Source organism: Miscanthus floridulus, chromosome 5 (genome assembly GCF_019320115.1).
Source record: "Miscanthus floridulus cultivar M001 chromosome 5, ASM1932011v1, whole genome shotgun sequence".
Classification (NCBI taxonomy): domain Eukaryota; kingdom Viridiplantae; phylum Streptophyta; class Magnoliopsida; order Poales; family Poaceae; genus Miscanthus; species Miscanthus floridulus.
This window is the reverse complement of record NC_089584.1, coordinates 36,603,657-36,624,056: the sequence shown is the minus strand read 5'-3', so window position 1 is coordinate 36,624,056 and position 20,400 is coordinate 36,603,657. Positions and strand designations below refer to the sequence as shown.

The following is a 20,400-nucleotide window of genomic DNA, read 5'->3' as shown; positions in this document are numbered from 1 at the left end:
GGCAGATTGGTTGTATCTTTGGGGGTGCGGCGCTGGTCCTACCCGCGATTGTACTTGAGTTGTACCAAAAGTGACCTAAGACTACCTTGGCGTAGGTATGTATGGGTGTGTGTTAGAAATAATTCTCCAGCTAGGTAGGAATCGATTCGAATTACCGTCTCTCCCGGATAGTGAGAACTTGACAGGAACACACTTCATCGTAGTAATTGATGATTAATGGAAGTGTTGGTTATGAGATTATGAAAGAACTCAACTGGATATGGTTATTATTGTGATGACTTAATGGTACCAACAAGTTTGGCATAGGATAGTTGCTAATCTAGTATGAGATAAGATTCATAACTGGTGATTCATAATTTAAGAGATATTGAACAACTTATGTTTTTATGCAAATAATATCTACTAGCTCTACTGATAAAGCCTTACATGCTTCTTGGTGTCTTAGTATTTTAGTTGGACGGGTAAGTCTAGCAGAGTACATTCGAGTATTCAGCGTTTATCCCACCATGTTGCACGTGAAGTTCTCAGCCTGCTGAAGATGGTGGTTGTATCTTTATATTAATGTAATTATTTGAAAGCTATGTTGTTTTCACTAATCGGTTTTGAAACCCAAACTTGTACTATTATTTGTGAACACATTTGTAATATTATTTCCGCTGTAACTCTACGTATGTGATGTGTATTTGCTTAATCACGCGATCTTGGTTGTGATGTTGATTTACCGAGGTCCTTCGTGACACTCAGTGGACTATCGGGTTTATATAAATGAAAGTATGCGCGTGTCAACGTGTTAGCGGGGACAACCGTACTTGATCTTGTATAAATTGGGCGGTTCTATCACAATGGCGGTAACTTAAATGCGCAAAACGTTGGTTTGGTGCCTTCCATGAGGGGATGAAGCATTTTCTAAATGACCCCCTCCTCTCCACCTATAAAAAGGAGGCTCCCTCCTCATTCCAACAACATCACAAGGAAGAAGAGCTACCACACTTGAGCAAGAGCAACACTCCAAAGGGGCCTAGGCCCTAGCTAGCTAGAGTTGAGTAGTTGGGAGAGATGTGAGGGAGAGCTCGATGAAGCGTCGGACTTGTCGGTGTCTCCCCGTCTTGTACCTTAACGAACACCTGCGCTATACTTCGTCTGGTTCTCCCGCTAAGTAAGTGTTCATGTTCCTTATGGTACAAAGTCTTTCGTTTAGCTAAGCTTTACTCTTACTTGTTTGCGGGTTCATCGTCCGTCCTCGTGGCGGATACTCTAGTAGAGGGCTCTCGATAAAGACAGATCACCCTGTACAGCGCTAGAGTAATAGTCGATAGCGTAGACATGGTGTTTAGGCTAGAGGCTACCTTCGTTTGCCTCGTTTCCCTATAGTTAAGGGGTAGGCGGCAAGTGGTGACAGCCCTGTTAGTCCCTTGTAATCCCCCACATTTGGGTTCGGCGTAGAGCTGTAAGCTAGAGGTGCCTAACAAACCAGGTATAAGGCAGTGCCCAAAGTAAGCAAGTAGAAGTAGAGTTTATCTATCCAAAGACCCTTGACCATATAAATCCATCTCAACCTCTACCAACTCTACCCTTGTGTTGTACTTGGACGAACCAACAAGAAGAGTACCTTCGTTCTTTGTGAAAAATACGATACATTGAATACTTCCAGGTGAAATGTTACAATGGTAATTACGAACACTTGCAGATTATTTCTGTATGTGTTAAGAAATACCAACAACTATTCAATCAGTTATTAGCAGGTGGATCCAAAGAGCCCTTGCTAAAAATTAGCAGCTATTAGCTAACTAATTTTTAGTGCTAATAGATCCAAACAAGTCCTAAGTAAAGTGATATTTTATTTATAAACATTATGTCCTACTTTTTAAGGATTGTTTGAGCCTACCCTAAGACTTTACGACCTTTGAGGACTTTCAAGTTGAAGTTATATATGTGATAATTTCAAAACTTGATTTTAACTTGAACTTAGTGCATATGCGTTGTGTGAAAATAGGAGCTAAAGGTTACACCAATCTACCTTAATATGTCTTAAGCTAAAAAGATTGAAGACCTGTCTCGAGCATTAACAAATTTCACAACACACGCCATTGCCAAATTGTCACAACAAGTCCAACACTGACATCGGTTCTCTAGCAAGGCCCGACAAAACACATGTAATCGGTAAAAACGTGGTGGGCTCGATACACAATAGTAAGGCGCGAGGAGGGCGAAGGAAGGAACGTCAAAGATAGGAGTGGAGCCCACGGTTGTTGGGATGAGTACAATGTTGGAGAAGATAAAGAGCAGCAACGTAGTTAGACGATATCATCAATGAATGATGTAGGACCGGTACCAGCCTTAGACCCAAAGAACCTAATCCCATGATGCATGGAACCTTTGCTTAATGCCCCTATGGGCCTTAAATCTACCTTAGAATATATGAACCTTTTTTTTCCCGAAGTATATGGATTTTATTTTTCCTATTTGTCACTGTTCAAATTATTGGTCATTATGATATTGTGATATCTTTAAGATAGCATTACGTATATAACTTTTATAAAGTATTAACCCTAATGTTCAATATATCACCATGGACCTATCTAATAAGCGATATTTTTTAATTACCTCTTCACGATTTATAAAACTTTTTTTATCATCACAAACTTGAGACCCCTTTGTAATGAAGGCAAAACATAGGAATTCTACCAAATCAATTTCTACAGAAAAAATCATATGAAGCTCTTTAGAACAAAAGAATGTCTTACAACAATTCTTATGAATTGGCCATTATAATTATTTTGGAGGAAACTAAACATATGAGCTCTAACTTTATTGCTTTGTTTCTTTTGTTTTTCCCATATCAATCACCTTTTTTGAGCAAATTATATCCATCACTTTCAAAGGCATCTTTCTAAGCTTTCAACTGTTGCTTTTCATTTGTGTATGTTTTTCTTACTCACTCATGTGTTTTTGTAATTCCTTTGTTTCAAAGCGCTGATATTTCGAAACAGGGGCTACGTTTTCGGGAAGAAAGAAAAGATAACGCAGCGGCCCGTTGGTCGCCGTCTCTACCAAACACGGGTTCCTCGGCCCGCCACCGCCGGTAACCGCCACCAGCTCCAGAAGTAAGAGAAACCACGCGTGTCAGCCAGCCATTGGATCCTCACCATTGCGCGCTGTTCGGCGTGCGCATCCGATCCCCGTCTCCGTGCGGCTGTGTGAGGAGAGAAGGGAAGGGGAAGCAGGAGCAGGAGAGGTTCGTCATCGCGTGGTGACCGCGCCGCTCTGTTCCTTCGCCCCCTCCTCCTTCCGGCTCTCGCTGTCACATGGTACGTCCGCCGGCCCTATTCCACGCTCGATCTCCTGCCGCCCTACCTCTCTACTGCTCGATCTACTCGTCCTCTGTTCTGATCTGTTGCTTTTGCCGTGCTCCCTTTTGGTGGGTTTTTCTTTTTCTTTCTCCCCCCTCGGAGATCAGGTCGTGTGGCGCCGGGGGAGCTCTGATCCGGATGGTGCAGCGCCGCGGGATCGCCCACGGCCATGATTGATCGCGAACGAGCAGGTCAGAGATCTCTCACCCTAGATCTTGCTCTGTAACGCCATTTCCAGTATCGAAGGTCGCGTCTTGCGAGTGGCAGTGGCGAAAAGATGCGATTTTTCGTGGGTTTTCAGCGGAATTCCCTCTTTCTTTGTGTGGGGCTCCGGTCTTTTCAGTCTCACTGAGTGTGTAGATATTTAAGTTGCAGTAACTGCGTGAAATGCTATACTAGAGATGCCATTGTGCACGGAGGTGGTTTATTTTGCTGCAGAGTTTGGTGAGCAGAGTTTGGTGAGTTTGGTTGTGTGCTGGTCTGAGAGCTGGTGCTGTTGGGATTGGTAACTGATGGTAGCATAATATGTGATGGAATTCACTGAATGTAGTGCTTCTTGCGTTTTGAGTGCAAGTTTGGTAGGGATAATTTTACGTTGCTGTTCACTGCTAATGGGGATATGTTGTGCCAGGAAAAGATATCCCCCCTTTGGCTATGCTTAATTATAGATTTCAAGCAACACCAGTCATTTGATTTGGTGGCAACATTGAAGTTTTCTTAGAATTCCAGCGGCTTACCCTGGTCCATCAGCATTACATTCAGGACCATAATAACGTTTCAGGTTTGTTACATACCAACAGATCAATGGCCACATCCGACACCCCTACCAAAAACACCCATCGGAGTTTCAAAGTTTGTATATAAAAGAAACATAGCCCACGTCACACAGAACACCACGTCCAAGGCTATGCAAAGTAAACCACGCTAGGAAAACCAAAGGTATCATCCATGCTCAGATCGGTTCCTCATCATTGATCATGCCCCATCCATTGTAACTCTTGCTGGTCTGGTCACCAGAGTCGATAGCGACAGCTCTGAACTGCTGTAGGTGGCGAGTGGGGCACAGTTACTCCCAAGACTTGACCAACGCTACAACTTTTGCATACCGCACCATATGCCATCCTGAAAACACATAGAATGTCTGAGCTTCCAAAAAGGCCCCACATCGCTGCGGAGCTAAACACATTTAGCACCCCATATGCCTTTTCTCACAGATCCAACATTTTGCATCTGATTTAAAGTCGCAACACTTCAGCTAGCTCCATCCACATTTAAGAGGCTACTAAGCATCCAAAAAATAGGTGGCAACATTGAAGTCAGTCTGTACTAATGGTTATCTGAAATGTTCTTTAATAATTTTTGTCTTGCTGGCTTGCTGCTACTATGCTATCACTGATTTCATCAGAGTGTCCTTGTTTATTTGTTATGATGTTTAGCACTAGTAGTGTAGCTTCTGCATCATGTTAAAAGAAGCTTGCACTAAAACCTGTCCCGAGGATGATTTCTCATGCAAACAAGTGTTCTTGAGTTTCCATACGCAACAAAATCTTTGTATTGATTTGGGGGAAATGTGCTGGCTTTAGTGTTTTTTAGCGCCATGCTTTAATTTCAGAATTATGTGGTAACTTAACTGGGTTTGGATGAATGTTTGAATTGGTTGTTTCAAATCATTTTGCTTAACCCTGTATGCAGCCGAACAAGCATTAGCAATATGAAGTCCTCTTTGCTAACTGCTATGCCACTTAGCTTTTAGTGCGTTAATTTAATATATGCGATTCTTGCAGTCTGTGAAAACTGCATACTATACAACAACAACAACAAAGCCTTTAAGTCCCAAACAAGTTGGGGTAGGCTAGAGTTGAAACCCAACAGAAACAATCAAGGTTCAGGCACGTGAATAGCTGTCTTCCAAGCACTCCTATCTAAGGCTAAGTCTTTGGGTATATTCCATCCTTTCAAGTCTCCTTTTATTGCCTCTACCCAAGTCAACTTCGGTCTTCCTCTGCCTCTCTTCACGTTACTATCCTGACTTAGGATTCCACTACGCACCGGTGCATCTGGAGGTCTCCGTTGCACATGTCCAAACCATCTCAACCGGTGTTGGACAAGCTTTTCTTCAATTGGCGCTACCCCTAATCTCTCACGTATATCATCGTTCCGAACTCGATCCCTTCTTGTATGACCGCAAATCCAACGCAACATACGCATTTCCGCGACACTTAGCTGTTGAATACTATGCTCAAAAAAATTATTGGGTGTGCGTTGACACAAATTGATATGAAGTGTAGCTGCTTACAGTACTTTTTTTTTCCTTTGATAGAGAAATTGGTTGTATAGTGTCATATAATAGGGATGTGGGTGGTCATTTCACAATGTTTTTTTTGCTTGATCTAATATTCTCATGGTTTGGGTGCATTGTGGGTTGTGGACAAACATAATGAAACGGAGGGAGTAGTCAGCAGTTTGTCAGCATTAGCAACTACATGTAGCCCCTTTCGGAACGCATTGCTCATTGCTTTGAGGTCCAGAATTCCTCTGCTTCTACCTCTTGTCATGTTTCCTACAAAAGGATCAGTAGCAGTTCTGTTTCAATGAGTTTCTGGCCCAAATGTTATAGGTGGGAACCGCAACATATCTATGCTACTCCTTCCAAAATACTTTGATGACCCCATGATGATCCAAATGATCCTTTTTACTTGAGCGCTTAACAATTGACCTGTGCTTCTAAACTTAACCTGATGTTTGTAACATTGAACAGAAACTTTTGGATGCCTCCAGAAAAATCGTAAAGCTCTGGATCAAAGCTTCACAAAACTCACATATTTTGCTGACAAAGCTGAAGCTTTAGCTAACATACTAGAGTTCAAATACTTGAAACATCACCTAGGATCACAGCATAACTCATCAATTACCTTTTGTGATAGAAGCTGCTGCTAGATATTAGCCACCAACCCTTGTGTTGTGGACCAGCCATTGTTACAGTTTGACTTTGATTTTATGATTCTTTTGACTTTCCTTTTGCTTTGTCAGACATATGTGCTTGGGCCTTGGTGTACCAAGGGCAACTTTAGTGTTTAGAACAATCTCTTACAAACGTAGGACCCATATGAAGGGTGCTAGCTTGGCAAAATTTCTCCAGCGTTTAGAAATTCAGTTGGTTTTGGAATAGGATCCACCAAAAATGATATTGAAAGCAAAAAGTTGTATCCTCTCCAATGTTTTTGAGGCGCCGCGGCGAGGCGCGGCGCCCGACCCCCTTCACAACGCCTAGGCGTTTATGGCGGACGCCTAGGCGACGCCATACACACGTTGTAAGGTGCCGTAAGCTAGAGTTTTATATAGTAAGTGCAGCACATACATACCTGGTTTGTTCCCAATTCTGGAGCCCAGGTTCCTTTCTTCCCTTTCCAAAAGCTCTTCTCCCATGTAGCATCCATCCCCCTTGAAGCAAACTACATGACAATTCCAAAATTCAGCAATCTATGACATGAAGAAATGTAAATGAACATGTTACATTGTTACCAGCTGCTGAGAATTAAATAAGAAACAATACACAAGAGGCAATACAACAAATTAGCAAGCATTAGTGGCTTACTGCATTAGTTCATGCATGAGCATGACAAATGACATCATAGTTTGTCTCTAATAGTCCACAAACTTAGAGACTGAAAGTCTGAAGTACTGGACTCTAAAGCATTCTAATTACTAGTCAACTACACCAAAGCCATACAACATGAGTGCAGGACAAGGGTGTAGGACACAAAAGGGCTGAGTGCAAATCTCTGTTTCAGCACTCAAAATCCATCATCAAACTCATCAAGATCAGCAGCGTCGTCTTGATCAGTAGCAGGAACATTGCCAGCTTCTTCACACTCGCTCACTTCTGCATCATCATGTGGGTCTTCAACTTCGTCTTCCTCTTCGCCATCTTCAGCAGCAGCAGCAGCAGGAACATTTCTGGAGCGTCTGTAATACTGAACAGGAGCAGCAGCTCTCCTAGGAAGGTTACGACCCTGCAGTGCTTGTGATGCACCGATGGCTTCATCAACATGCTGCCATGTGAGGTCATCAACAGCATCAGACCCTCGAGCACCCGGAATAGGCACATGCAATGAATCAGCCCATTCATTGTCCCAATCGAACTCCTCAATGACCAAGGGGTCATATTTCTTGCCTGCCTTCTCACGCCTAAGCTGAAACCTTGTTCTCATCTTCCGATTGTATGAAACAAAGACAATATCATTCAATCTCTTGTGCAGCAGCCTATTCCTTTTCTTTGTATGCATCTACAAAAAAATCAGATGGGAAGCAAAACAAAAAATCAGATTGTATGCATCTAAATATAAACTGTTAGTCACAAGGATACTCACATGACTGAAGGTACTCCAACATCTCTCACATCCTGAGGATGAAGCACAACGACTAACTATACGCTTAGCAAGTCTTTGTAGTTCAATGGCTCGGCCACCATAAGAACGCCACCAATCAACTGGATGAAAAGGACAACACATATTAGGTGTTTGGAATGCAATTAAGTTGCTGAAATTTACAAGCTGAGATAAACAGCACTTACGAGGATTCATTTTGTCATAGCTTTCCTTTGCCATTTTGTTTGAGAAGGCTTCTCCACGTTGCTCTTCATACTCAATGGCCTGCCTATTGATCTTCATTTGTGTTTCCACATCTGGTATCATTCTTCCAAGCACTTCAATAAAACAACCTCTTAGCTGCCCAACAGTGACATCATCATTAGCTTTTATCAGAGGAAAAATTTTTCCCGGGTTCAAATATAGTGCAGCCCCATACAATGGATGGTCCATTTGTTTCACCCAACGCCTCTCAATAATTTCCATGATCTTCTTGAGTAGGCCATCCTTGGTTGGTATATTGAAGCTTTGCTTTATCCTCTCTTTTGCATGATTCATTAGAGCCCATACCTCTGGCATTGCAGGCTTCTCATCACCATCAACAGCCCTCAAAACAATTAAGAGTGGGGCTGAAGCTCTTAGGCAATCTTCTACTGAGTTCCAAAACTCAGTAGATAGCACAATGTCTTGCACTTGTTGACCTGCTGCAGTTGTACACAAGTTGTTCCCAGTCCATGCTTCACTAACAAACAAGCTCTTCAAGGCATCCTTGTTCTTGTACAAACTCTTCAATGTCAGAAATGATGTGGCAAATCGAGTCTTTGCTGTCCTAACAAGATCAGTCCCACCTGTTTGAGCCCTCATTGCACTAAGAAGCCTTCCATGCCTATAAATGAAGTTGGTGACACGCTTAGCACGTGCAATAGGTTTCTTGAATGCCTTCAAGTTCCCAATTTCTTCCAATATCAGATCCAAGCAATGTGCAGCACAAGGACTCCAAAACAGTGTGGGAATCCTATCCATCAAGATCTTACCAGCAGCCTTATAGTTAGCGCCATTGTCGGTCACAACTTGAACAACATTGTCCCTTCCAATGTCCTCAATCTTCTCCTGTAACAAATCAGCTAGCATTGTTGCACTATGAACTTCACTTGATGCATCAACTGACTCCAGAAAGTACGTTCCCTCAGGGCTGTTCACAAGAAAATTAATCAGGTGGCGCCCTCTCATATCAGTCCATCCATCTGACATTAGTGTACAACCATATTGCTTCCAGGCCTGCTCATGGTCCTTCCTCATGTCACTTGTCACCTTAACACATTCTTGGAGCAAAGGGTCACCAAGCTGCTGGTTAGTTGGAGGCTTGTACCCTGAACCATATTGGGCTGTTGCCTCACAAGCAATTTCAAATTGCCTTGAATTTGCTGCATTAAAGGCTACACCACACTACATGAACCACAGTGCCCATTGCATATCCACATATTGCTTCTCCTCCTTAGTCTTTGTGCTGGACTCAATGGTGGGCTGAAAGTCCTTTGCACGCCTTTGATCTACTATCTGTTCAGGTGTTCTTCTAAGCATACCAACAACTGACTTTGTTGCATTGGTCTTTGGTGTCTTTGGTGTAGAATTGACACTGCTAGCTGTTGAAGCCTTGAATTGGAAGATAGCATGCCTTTTCTTAGCGGCTGTCCCAGAACTTGGTTTTTTTGCAGCCACTTTTGGTGTGGCATTTGCTGCTGCTGCTGCTTGTACATCTGCAGCTGCTACCTCCACAATTTCATCTTCTGGTTCCCCATCCTCCTCAATACCATCCAAGTACAAAGGCCTTCTTCTCTTCTTTTGCAAGTAAGCTTCCATCTCTTTCCTGATTTCAGTGCTAACTTTTGGACAAAGGATAATATCTCCATATCCACCAGCCAAATGTTGCTTGAACCTCTTTATGCCTCCTGAACCCTCATGTCCACACAGGATACATGTCACCCAGTCTCTCCTAGCAGGGTCCTGCCAGTAGCCATATTTCCAGCCTGGATCATTGGACTTTGCTTTCCTTGCTGGATCAGTCTTGGGATCATACTCAGGTACTTCAACTGTGCTTGCCATGTTGCTTGCTGGATCAGTCTTGGGATCAAAGAAAGATCTGTGCTTTGTGTTGTAGCAGGGTGTGTGACAGCCCAAGCACAAGCAGGCATTTGTATATGTGAGTACCCATATAATATAAAAAGCAAGCATCAGCAAAAGCAGAGCAGACAGCAAAGTGCAGAATAAATATTAGAGAAGGGAGGAGGCAGGGACAGGCATCCAGCATGAGCATACAATATTCCGATTGAGGTCAATAGCAGAGCATGAGAACGAGGCATACAATATTCAGATCAAAAGCAGAGCAGCAGGCATATGAGGCATTACTATATTCACAGAAGCAGAGTAGGCAGGGGCATACCACAGGCGGCAGCGCATGACCGGAGGCAAATGCTGGAGGGGGCTCGAGCTGGCGAGCGGAGGCAGCTTCTTCTCGGTGGAGGCCGGCCGGTGGACTCGAGATGGCGAGCGGAGGAGCAGCGAAGCGGAGCAGGAGGTCCGCCCGCCGCCTTCTCTCTTTCTCTCCCGGTCTCCCCTCGCCCTGGGCAGCTTCTTCTCGGAAGGGGAGGCCGGCCGGTGGACTCGAGCTGGCGAGCGGAGGAGCAGCGAAGCAGAGCAGGAGGTCCGCCCGCCGCCTTCTCTCTTTCTCTCCCGGTCTCCCCTCGCCCTGGGCAGCTTCTTCTCGGAAGGGGAGGCCGGCCGGTGGACTCGAGTTGGCGAGCGGAGGAGCAGCGAAGCGGAGCAGGAGGTCCGCCCGCCGCCTTCTCTCTTTCTCTCCCGGTCTCCCCTCGCCCCCCTCGCGGTAATGGCTCAGGCGGTCGATTTCCCGCGCGTAGGTCGCAATTCCCGCGCCCGCGCGGTCGATTTACCGCGGGCCGCGGTCATTTTCGCGCCCTTCCCCGCGCCGCGTCCGATTTCGCGCCCTCCCCTGCGAATTAGACTATGGCGTCCGCTGGAGAGCTCTAGGCGTCCGCCCGACGCCATTCGTGCCTAGGCGACGCCTAATCTGCTGAGGCGGACGCCATACAGGCTGAGGTCGTGGCTAGGATGACGCCCAGGCCCTCGAGCACGCCTTGGCGCCTAGGCGACGCCTAGGCGACGATTAGGCGACGCCTCAAAAACATTGATCCTCTCTCATCCCATAAAGACTACCGACATTAAAAGGCGGGCCCTACAAAATTTGATTCCCTTGCATCAGTGCCTATTCTAGCTTAAGGCGCTTTCTTAGGACATAATTCAAACTTTGCTTTTTAATTATAGTAGAGATGCAATCATCTCTATTTTGCACCTCTCTTGCAACACTGTCCGAGCTGCCCTAACAATGCCTTTCTATTCTTGGTATTATTTTTTTCTTTGGTTGAATCTTTAAATATCTGGTCGCAACCTTAATTATATGCATATTAAATGTTCTGACTTCATGCATGGTTTTATTTCACAATCTTAATTGCACTGTTTCATCATTTTCTTATGTATGTAGTTTATTTGATGCAGAGGAAATGCAAGTCAATAATGAGGCACCACTAGGGTGCCTCAAGCCAAATATTTCTCAGTATAACTCTCCAGAGCAGAGAGGTGGACTTGAAGGGTTTCCTGAGAATAATGAAAAAAGGAATGATATTGTTGCTGTGGAAAAAATCTGGGAGGCGTCTCCTATTCCAAGTCAAGGCCTTAGCAGGCCCTTCTACAGACAAGAATTTTATGCCTGGCCATATATTTATTCAGATTATCAAATGGTGCGTCAGCCACTACCTTATGGTTTTGACAACCAATTTTATCAGATAAATAGGGACCACGGTTTCCCTATTGAGAACAGAGTTCAGTATCTTCCATTCAAGATGCTCACTCAAGGTCACCCCCATGATGCACTGCTTCAGGAATTTCAGTATTTCGTGGTTATTGACTTTGAAGCAACCTGTGACAAGGTGAACAATCCATTTCCCCAAGAAATCATTGAGTTTCCATCTGTCTTGGTTAACAGTGCAACTGGAAAACTCGAAGAATGCTTCCAAACATATGTTCGGCCGACGTATCATCAATTTTTGACCGATTTTTGCAAGGAGCTTACTGGCATACAGCAGATTCAGGTCAGTGCATAATCTGAATAATCATGAGGTCATAGTTCTGAATAAGTGTCATCATGATAGCTTAAGCTAATAGAATTTTGTGTTTTTGATTGACTAGTCATATATGTACTCAAGTGTATAGAAAGCAAGGAACCAGTTATTTTCAATGCAGTCTCGATTGAACAAGTTGTATAAACACACAAATAGTTTACTCTGAATTTCAAGCTACCTTTGGAAATGCAGATTATGTTCATCCTTTAGATGCCTGCGAAGTTAAAGGCCTGTTTATTTGTATGTGTGGTGTGGCAACAGGTGGGACCAGGAATTTGAGATAATAGGGGCTAAACAAATAAAAGAAACAACATTAGATGCATGGGGACATATGGTGCATATACCAACAAAATTTCTTGATACCATAAGGACTAAAGTGCATAGAATAGGAGCATGAGTGGGGCCACGGTCCAGCCAGCAAGGCTAAGCAGCAGTTGTTTCCCTTGTGGCTGTGGCACCAGTGGCCAGCTACAGAGAGGGCGTGATGCATGGCTATGGGAAGGGGCGGGAGAGGAAGGGTCATGGACTTGCTGGCGGAGTGGCAGGCTGGTCCTATCTTGCTCTTCCCCTTCCCCCTTCTTTTTCTTTCCTCCCTACTTTAGCATCTCGTTTTCTCCATTTCCTCTTTATGTTAGTATGGCGTTACCTTGCCACGCCTCACAAGAACAGTGTTGTGAAGAGGGTAGGTTGCCATGCAGTCTCCTTATACCTCCTTAAGGGCACTGCTTGGTAGCTAGTGAATTTCTTCAGAGGATTTTGCTATTACTTTTGAAATGATTTTTGAATCAAGACTCGGGACTGACCTATGTAGGCTCACATTTGGATTTGTTAAAGAAGATTTGCTAAGTCCTTTTATTTGCTTGAGAATAAAAATAAAATAATTAATATTCTGTTAACCAATTTGGGTATAACTCAGTCAGAATTTATAATCATGCGACTACATGGTGAGGTTCAAGTTCTTGTAGTTCCTACTAATATATGGGAACACGGGATGCCTTTTGACCTATATGATCTGGTGCTACGCGAGTTTACTCCCATTCTTCTTTTCTGTTTGAAGCTTTATTACCTTTCTTTGGTATTTGAGATTTAAATTTGGCTACTATAATTATTCTGTACTCTACGTCATTATATATACTGACTACTATAGTTTTATGAAAGCGTTTCTAAAGACAAATCAATGAATCATATATACTTATAGTTTTTATGTACCCAACCTTGTGGAAAATATTAATGTTCATACTCTAGAAAGCTCACACCTAGGCTAAGACGGCAAATAAAAGAAAGAGTTAAAGGCGATGGTGTGTGTCGCCACACACTACTAAATCGACACGCCGTCGTCATTGCTTGTGCCGCCGTTGAAGTCGATGTCCCACATCAAGCAAGCCTCTGCCATGCAGGGCAAGGGCAAGTCGCTGCCAGTAGCGGACGCATGATTTCAAGATCGCGTGTACATAGATAACCAACACATTGTCATATATAAAAATTTAAAAGATCTGAAAGCAAAGGGTGAAATACAAATAGTTCTTTAATCCATACACCTAAAGTCTCAACTAACTAAAATTACAAATGAAGTCGATGAGGGGGCTTTTGAAAATGAGAGATGTTTTCATTCGTATCATGTAGGAAAAATTTGTTCTCTATAAATATAATCAAACAATCATTCAACGCCAAAAATGCTCTTTCAACACTTGCTGTTGGAACTAGTAGCCGTAGGACTAAGGGTTTATTTGTACCTCTACTCCATAAAGATGTTAGAATAACTACATTTTTTTGGTTGATTGAGTTCCTACAGTTAATCTACTGAACTGACCACACCAAGTCATTAACACATGAATCAATAGCATCAAGACAACAAATATGAACTAGAATTAATGAATTGCCAATGCGCCCTTCACATGAATTTTTGGTGCCAACTTACTAAGTTGTGGGCTCCCATGCCGCCTACAAGGGCAACGTGGGGTCCGTGGAAAAAGGGTCAGCCAACTTGCTAAGTTGTGGGCTGGTGATGCATAACTCCTTCAAAGCAGCCCTAAGTCACTTATTAGGGGGCCTTTGGGCTTTTGATTTTTTGTTGTAGCGATAGTGACCAAAATTACTAAGGAAATCTTGAAAGATGCGGCAGCCTGTGGGGTCCATCCTTAGTGTGGAATAGTAGCCCCTTTTTCAGGGACAGAACTTTTGGACTTTTTTTTTGTCATGCTTTCAAGATGCTACCAATTCTTGCCGTCTTTAATCCTCCGTATATTGTGACACCGTGTGCACTTCAGCAGTTCAGCTCAACCTATGTGCTTCTAGTTTCTGACAACATGAGCTTTTGCGGTTTGGTTGTGGACATGTGGTGCATGTCAATGCCATTTGCTGCTATATGGAGTACGGACCTTGTGAAGAGGTTGTGTGTGGTAATTAACAGTTTTTAGCAGATGCTGGTTGCTGATTGGAGAAGCCAGCCATGGTAGCCCATACTTGACATTTAGGATATTAGTGGTAGTTGGTGCTGGAAGAGCAAGTACTTTGTGTCCTTTTCTGAGCAATTTGTAGAGTGATGTTATTCAATGATGGTACGATGAACCAAGGAAGTTGTCTTAAAAAAAGGAGCTAAGGAAGTTGTCTTAAAAAAAGGAATTAAGAGAAACAATTGTCCATTATGATCATGCAATTCATAGTGTTCGTTTTGTACCAGCCACTGATGGGTACATAACAAAAAAGTAATTAAGTACTTGTCACTGTGTTCAATGTAACATATAGGCATCTTTTAACTAGAAATTGATCCAGGAAACTTTAAACTATATGGAAGTCTTCCTTCCCTCTTCTGAAAGAAAATATAGCACATTAGATTTGATGACGATGTAGCATGCTCCTAAGCATTTCAAGGTTAGCTGATAATAAGTTCTTACTAACTGATCAATTTAATCCTTCTATTATTTCATTGAAATATTACTATTGTAGTATTATTTATTATGTATTTTGGCTATTTCTAGTTGGAATGTTGGTGTTGGAGTTTTGGAGTTCAATATTTCTATAGTAAATCCAGTCGACAAATAAAGAGGTCACCTTTGTTTTGTGTACCTTTGTTTTTATCTCACTTTGAACACAATGGATATGCGAAACCACTGGTTCCATGGCATTATTGTTGTGCCAGTTTTGAATATTACTGTTGTCATATGAACACGATCCATGCATGTGTAGGTGGACAGAGGTGTGCCTCTAGGTGAAGCCTTACTCATGCACGATAGGTGGCTAGAGGACAAGGGCATCAAGAACACAAACTTTGCTATTGTGACCTGGTCTAACTGGGACTGCCGTACAATGCTGGAATCAGAATGCAGATTTAAGAGAATCAGGAAGCCCCCTTATTTTAACAGGTAACATATCTTGTATATACATGGTAATAACTTAGTCAGTTGAATTCTCAATTTTTATTGATCAGTATTGAGGAAAATTGTGTCTTTCTAGTGATGGATTATGTGCACTGTCTGATGCAGTGTGTATATCATAGATTTAGGGTTATGGGTCATGTAGGATATGCTAATGACTACTATCCTGCTTCCACGTGTAAAAAAGGGCGTACCCAGTGTAGAGAGCTCCCGCTCTGTGCGGGGTCTGGGGAAGGGTGTCAGTGGCAAGCCTTACCCTCGCCTGTGCAATGCGAGGAGACCGCGACTCGAACCCGGGACCTTCCGGTCACAGGCGGTAAGACTCTACCGCTTGCACCAGGCCCGCCCTTCATGAAAATTGCACGTGTGCTTTATGAAAATTGCAGATTTGGCGTAAATTGGCATCCTGAACTTGAATTTTGGTGGGTTGCCACTCCAAATTTCAATTAGTGCGCTATCCACCAATTTTGGTGCATTAGATTTTTTTATCCAAAAAGTCTGCTGCCACACAGTGAACTGTACTGATGACAAATTGCAGAAACTGGAAAAAAATCGAGTTTTTCCAAATTGATCTCATTGATATTCATTTCTCCTGTCTTATTTCGAGCACCACGACTTCCAAGTAGGTTGTGTGGATTTTGTATGCTAGAGATGTGGCATCCCTATTAGCAAATTCGGCATGTTGCAATGTTTCAAAGGTTAATCTAGAGACCACAACTGTAGCGCATACAAAGCTAAATAAACCTGCAAAAATTCAATTTCAGATTCATCCTTGATGCTCAGAAACAAAATGGACAAGCAGTCAATCCAGCATTGTTTGTCATGTAGTAACAATATCCCTTGTGGTGTTTGATGAAATCTTGAATCAAAGATGAATGAACTTGAATTTTTGCAGATTTACCTAACTTTATGTGTACTACATCCACGGGTTTGGTAGATTTTATTGAACATTGCAACATGTTGGATTGATCATATGTTTGTTAAAGGTGATCATGATGCCCTGGTCACGAACCCCTAATTCCCACATTATGTTTCATTCACATGAGATATACATGACATGTGGATACTATAATATCTAAATGAACTGTGTGAATTAGGGCCCTGGGTAGTAATAGTGTGCAAATTTAATCTGTATCTTCTATCTTTTCATGCTTTGTAACATAAAAGTGAAGATGCGCGCTGTTTATTTTCCTCTTTGACAAGCTTGAATAGATAAGAGCCAGATTGTTAGATGATCTACATCAATTTTCAAAAAAGTGGGTGAGTGGTTCATGTCGTGGTTGCTCCTTACCTTCTGAAATATAAATTTTTTCAATGGGATTTTTATCTATGTAATTCAAAAGCTTCAATTTTCAATAAGGTAACACTTCCCAGCACCCACCATACTCACACCTAGGGATGAAAACGGATCGGATACGGACGGATATCACTGATATTACATTTGTTTTCATATTTCTGCCCGGATTCGGATTCGAATACGGATAGTGTCAACCATGCCGGATAGGATACGATTAGATATCGACATCATAAATATGCTATTTGAGTATTCGGATACGGATAAGGTATCGGATGTTGAATATCCGGACTCGGATACGGACAGATCTAAACCCCTCTAAACGGATTCGGTCTCGACTACGGTCGGAAAATATCCGTACCTTTTTCATCCCTACTCACACCACAAATGTGTGCAAGCTCACTACTCGTGCTAGAGGTTTTGTGGAGACTTCAGGGCCTCACATAGCACAGGTACAGCTAGATGGCAAACACCAGACAGGCTCTGATGTTGGTGCACAGTTATTGGTGTACTGGTATGTTATGAAACCTGTGCGCCTGTCAATGGTGTCAATATAAAATTCCCAAACCATTTAAAACTCTGGTTGTTCTGAGTCCTGTCAAGTTGTGCATTTACACTTATATACATATCAGGTTGTGCATTTACCAACCTCTACAATATTAATAATCTAAAGAAATAAATTACACTACTCGATCTCCATGAATTTTATGATAATGTATATACAAATTTGTAATAATTTGCAAGGGAATTTCATTTAACCCCCCCGAAAGGTAGCTTTGTTTCTAATATACGCTGCTAAGTTGAAAAACTGTATTTAGCACCCTATATCTCTACTAGCATTGCAAACCCATAGTTCTATTTTTGGCAGGACATGTAGCTTGCAAAGTTAAAATAAAAACCCAAGCTGTTTTATGCAATGTATAACTTATTGAATTGAAACCCCTGTGACAAAAATTGCACTTAAATGAAAAATGTAGCATCATTTCTGTCGCCTTGGAGCTCATCCTGCACCATCTGTAAACCTAACACTATTGCAACAACCCAATAAAACAACCTATTAGGGGAGCCGTGTAAGGTTTTTCTGCTGTCCAATCTGCATGTCTTAGCCACCTTCGCCACTGTTCGAATCCCCAAGGTGTTGTTTTGCAATGGGAGCAGATATGTGGGGAGTGTTAAATGAACTATTTTAATTTATATAGGAGGGTGTTGCAACTGGTACTGAAATATAGGCTGGCATTTTCAATTTTCTGTATTTTGTAAGGACATTTTCAGGCATATCTACACAACATTTTTTATGTATTTTTATTAAAAAAATGGATAGTCAAATTTTAGAGACTGTTACTGCATGTATCACAAAAGGTTGGGATATATTAATAGTGCAATGGCAGGATGTACCTTGAGTTATAATATCACTTCATACAATTTACTGCAGTGTGAAATATGGCCCCTTTGGAACACACAAAATTTTCCTGTTCTGCGTTTTTCCTGTGAAAATGAACTGATTTTCCTGTATGATTTCTATGAAATCCCTGTGTTCCAAAGGGGCCCTAAATCTTTTGGTTCTCATGCCATTTTGAGCTTATAACCATTCTCATGTTTTCTGCACCTAATCTTCTGGTTCTCGCATCATTCACACTTATAATCATACACACAGGATGGCAAAAATTTATGTGCAGTGTGCTCAAATACATACCCAAAGACTTAGCCTTAGATAGGAGTGCTTGGAAAACAGCTATTCACGTGCCTCTTCTACTGGGTTTCAACTCTAGCCTACCCCAACTTGTTTGGGACTTAAAGGCTTTGTTATTGTTGTGCTCAAATACATGCTAACTTGAACTGGGTACCGATAGTTCATTGTAAAGCAGGCGATGAAATGCAAGGCACATTTTATCGGTCATCCTTCCTGGATTTAATGACCAGGAGTGATCCTAAGATATATATGCTTAGAATATGTAGTCCATACTAAGATTTCCAAAGTAATCAATAAAGAAGAGTATTTGTAATAAGTGAGATAGGGGGTGAAGTGGTCGCCCTGGTACTGGGTACCCAAAACCAGGGGCTAGCGGTTTTGTGGGGTCTCTACTATACTAATTCTAGAAAGAAAAATTGAATCAGAAGCTATTATGCTGATCTTTTCAGGGCAGTCCTTGGTATTTTTACAGGAAATGTTTTCTCACAATAATATCAGGATCCTTTTTCAAAAAAAAAAATGTCAGGATTGCTCACATATTTTTTTTCTGCTATAACTAAATAATGAAATATGCAGATAATTTAACTTGGTGTAATAGAAACCTAGTGCGAGACTACATTTTAGTAACGATCTTATTTGATCTGGATTGTCAATTGGATATTTTTTTGCTTGTTATTTTATGTCTATTTGTTGTATAGAATAGACATATCAGTTAGAGCCAAACAATCTGGAGCTTTCACGCTAAAGGTGATTATTAACTTGTTTACCGCCATTGTGCCGTCTCATGCTAATGAAACTTTTGAACTCATTATGAGTGAGGCACATCTGAGGCCATGATCTGAATCTGAAGGTATCTTGATTATTATTCTAATTTTAGAAGTCTTTTGAACAAATTTTGATCAGGTGGATCAACTTGAAGGTACCTTTCCAGGAAGTGTATGGGGATGTCCGCTGCAACCTGAAGGAGGCAGTCCAGTTGGCTGGCCTTACATGGGAGGGGCGTGCTCACTGCGGGCTTGATGATGCCCGCAATACTGCTCGTCTCCTGGCACTTATGATGCACCGGGGTTTCAAGTTTTCTATCACCAATTCACTTATGTGGCAACCTGTTCCACAGTCAACAACTTGCCAATTATCCCCCGACCGCTCTCCAGATCCAGTCCAACAGCAGCAGAAACCAAAAGAGATGCTGGGATCTCCTGTGCAGGTTAACCCATACGCCACCTCTGCAGGGAAGGACAGAGCGATGCACTGTTACTGTGGAGTGCTGAGCAGGTGGAGCGTTGTGCGCAAGCCAGGACCCATGCAGGGACGGTACTTCTTTGGATGCGGAAACTGGACTGCCACGAGGCGGGCGATCTGCCCATACTTTGCATGGGCCTCGTGAAGGGGGCTGCAGTGCAAGCAGATCTCAAGGGGCAAAGGACCTGGTGCTTTAACTAAGGGAGGCACTGCTCTTCTGCTGCGCCTCCCAATCCGTATATATTATGATATAACTTTGCTCATAAGACAATGGAAGTTCTCTAGGTAGTGTCTAACCTGTCATACTGACTTCTGTCGATAGAAGAGAATGGGGGCCAGATGCTGCTTTGGTGTGATCTATCCATGAATAATCTAAGTTTGTGGATTGCTGTTTTTAACTTAATGGAACTCGTAGGTGTGGTTTGTGCAACTTGAACTTGGAAGGCTTGGTTTGCAGTTGTTCAGTGAGTGTTGAAAGTATTGATCAAATTGAAGGTGGTTTGTTGCTGAAATGGTAATGGAAACGCACAGGAAACAGGATTACGCGGACATGATGATGAATCAGTATCTGATTGAGCTGAGATTGGAGCCTTATCGGTTTTGCTTAGTGTGGTATCGGTTAACGGGGACTAGATTGCATGAAGGTGGAAACAAATACTCCATTCAGAAATGGTAATCGTATTTGACTTAGGAAAAGTCACTTTATATATTTTGACCAACAATTAGTCAAATTGTATGAAAGTTTAGAGCATAAAAGTTGCATCAATAGATTTGTGTTAAAAGTGCCCTATATAATATGATTACCGCTATCAAAGTATTACCTGGTTATGGGCAAGTGTTCACATGCGAAGGAATTACTATACCAGAACCAGAATGCTGGCCCAGTTTTA

General features: G+C 42.3%; 2 protein-coding genes across 4 annotated transcripts; one reads left to right on the top strand and one right to left on the bottom strand.

The window, feature by feature from the left end:
- The first annotated feature begins 3,154 nt into the window (after positions 1-3,154).
- Positions 3,155-19,940, top strand: LOC136449839 (uncharacterized). 3 transcript variants are annotated; one of them, XM_066450039.1, is made up of 6 exons: positions 3,155-3,308; positions 3,458-3,541; positions 11,288-11,529; positions 11,671-11,880; positions 15,097-15,272; positions 19,172-19,940. In XM_066450039.1, exons 2-6 carry the CDS (start codon positions 3,520-3,522, stop codon positions 19,653-19,655), a joined length of 1,134 nt encoding a protein of 377 aa, XP_066306136.1. In that variant the 5' UTR covers positions 3,155-3,308; positions 3,458-3,519; the 3' UTR covers positions 19,656-19,940. The 3 variants fall into 3 exon arrangements, with proteins under 3 accessions (XP_066306136.1, XP_066306133.1, XP_066306135.1); XM_066450036.1 differs by having other exon boundaries at positions 11,288-11,880; XM_066450038.1 differs by having other exon boundaries at positions 3,271-3,308; positions 11,274-11,880.
- LOC136451964 (uncharacterized) lies at positions 7,353-9,146 on the bottom strand. The gene is made up of 2 exons (XM_066452640.1): positions 7,924-9,146; positions 7,353-7,839 (listed from the first exon to the last, which is right to left on the bottom strand). Exons 1-2 carry the CDS (start codon positions 9,014-9,016, stop codon positions 7,637-7,639), a joined length of 1,296 nt encoding a protein of 431 aa, XP_066308737.1. The 5' UTR covers positions 9,017-9,146; the 3' UTR covers positions 7,353-7,636.
- Positions 19,941-20,400: the final 460 nt, after the last annotated feature.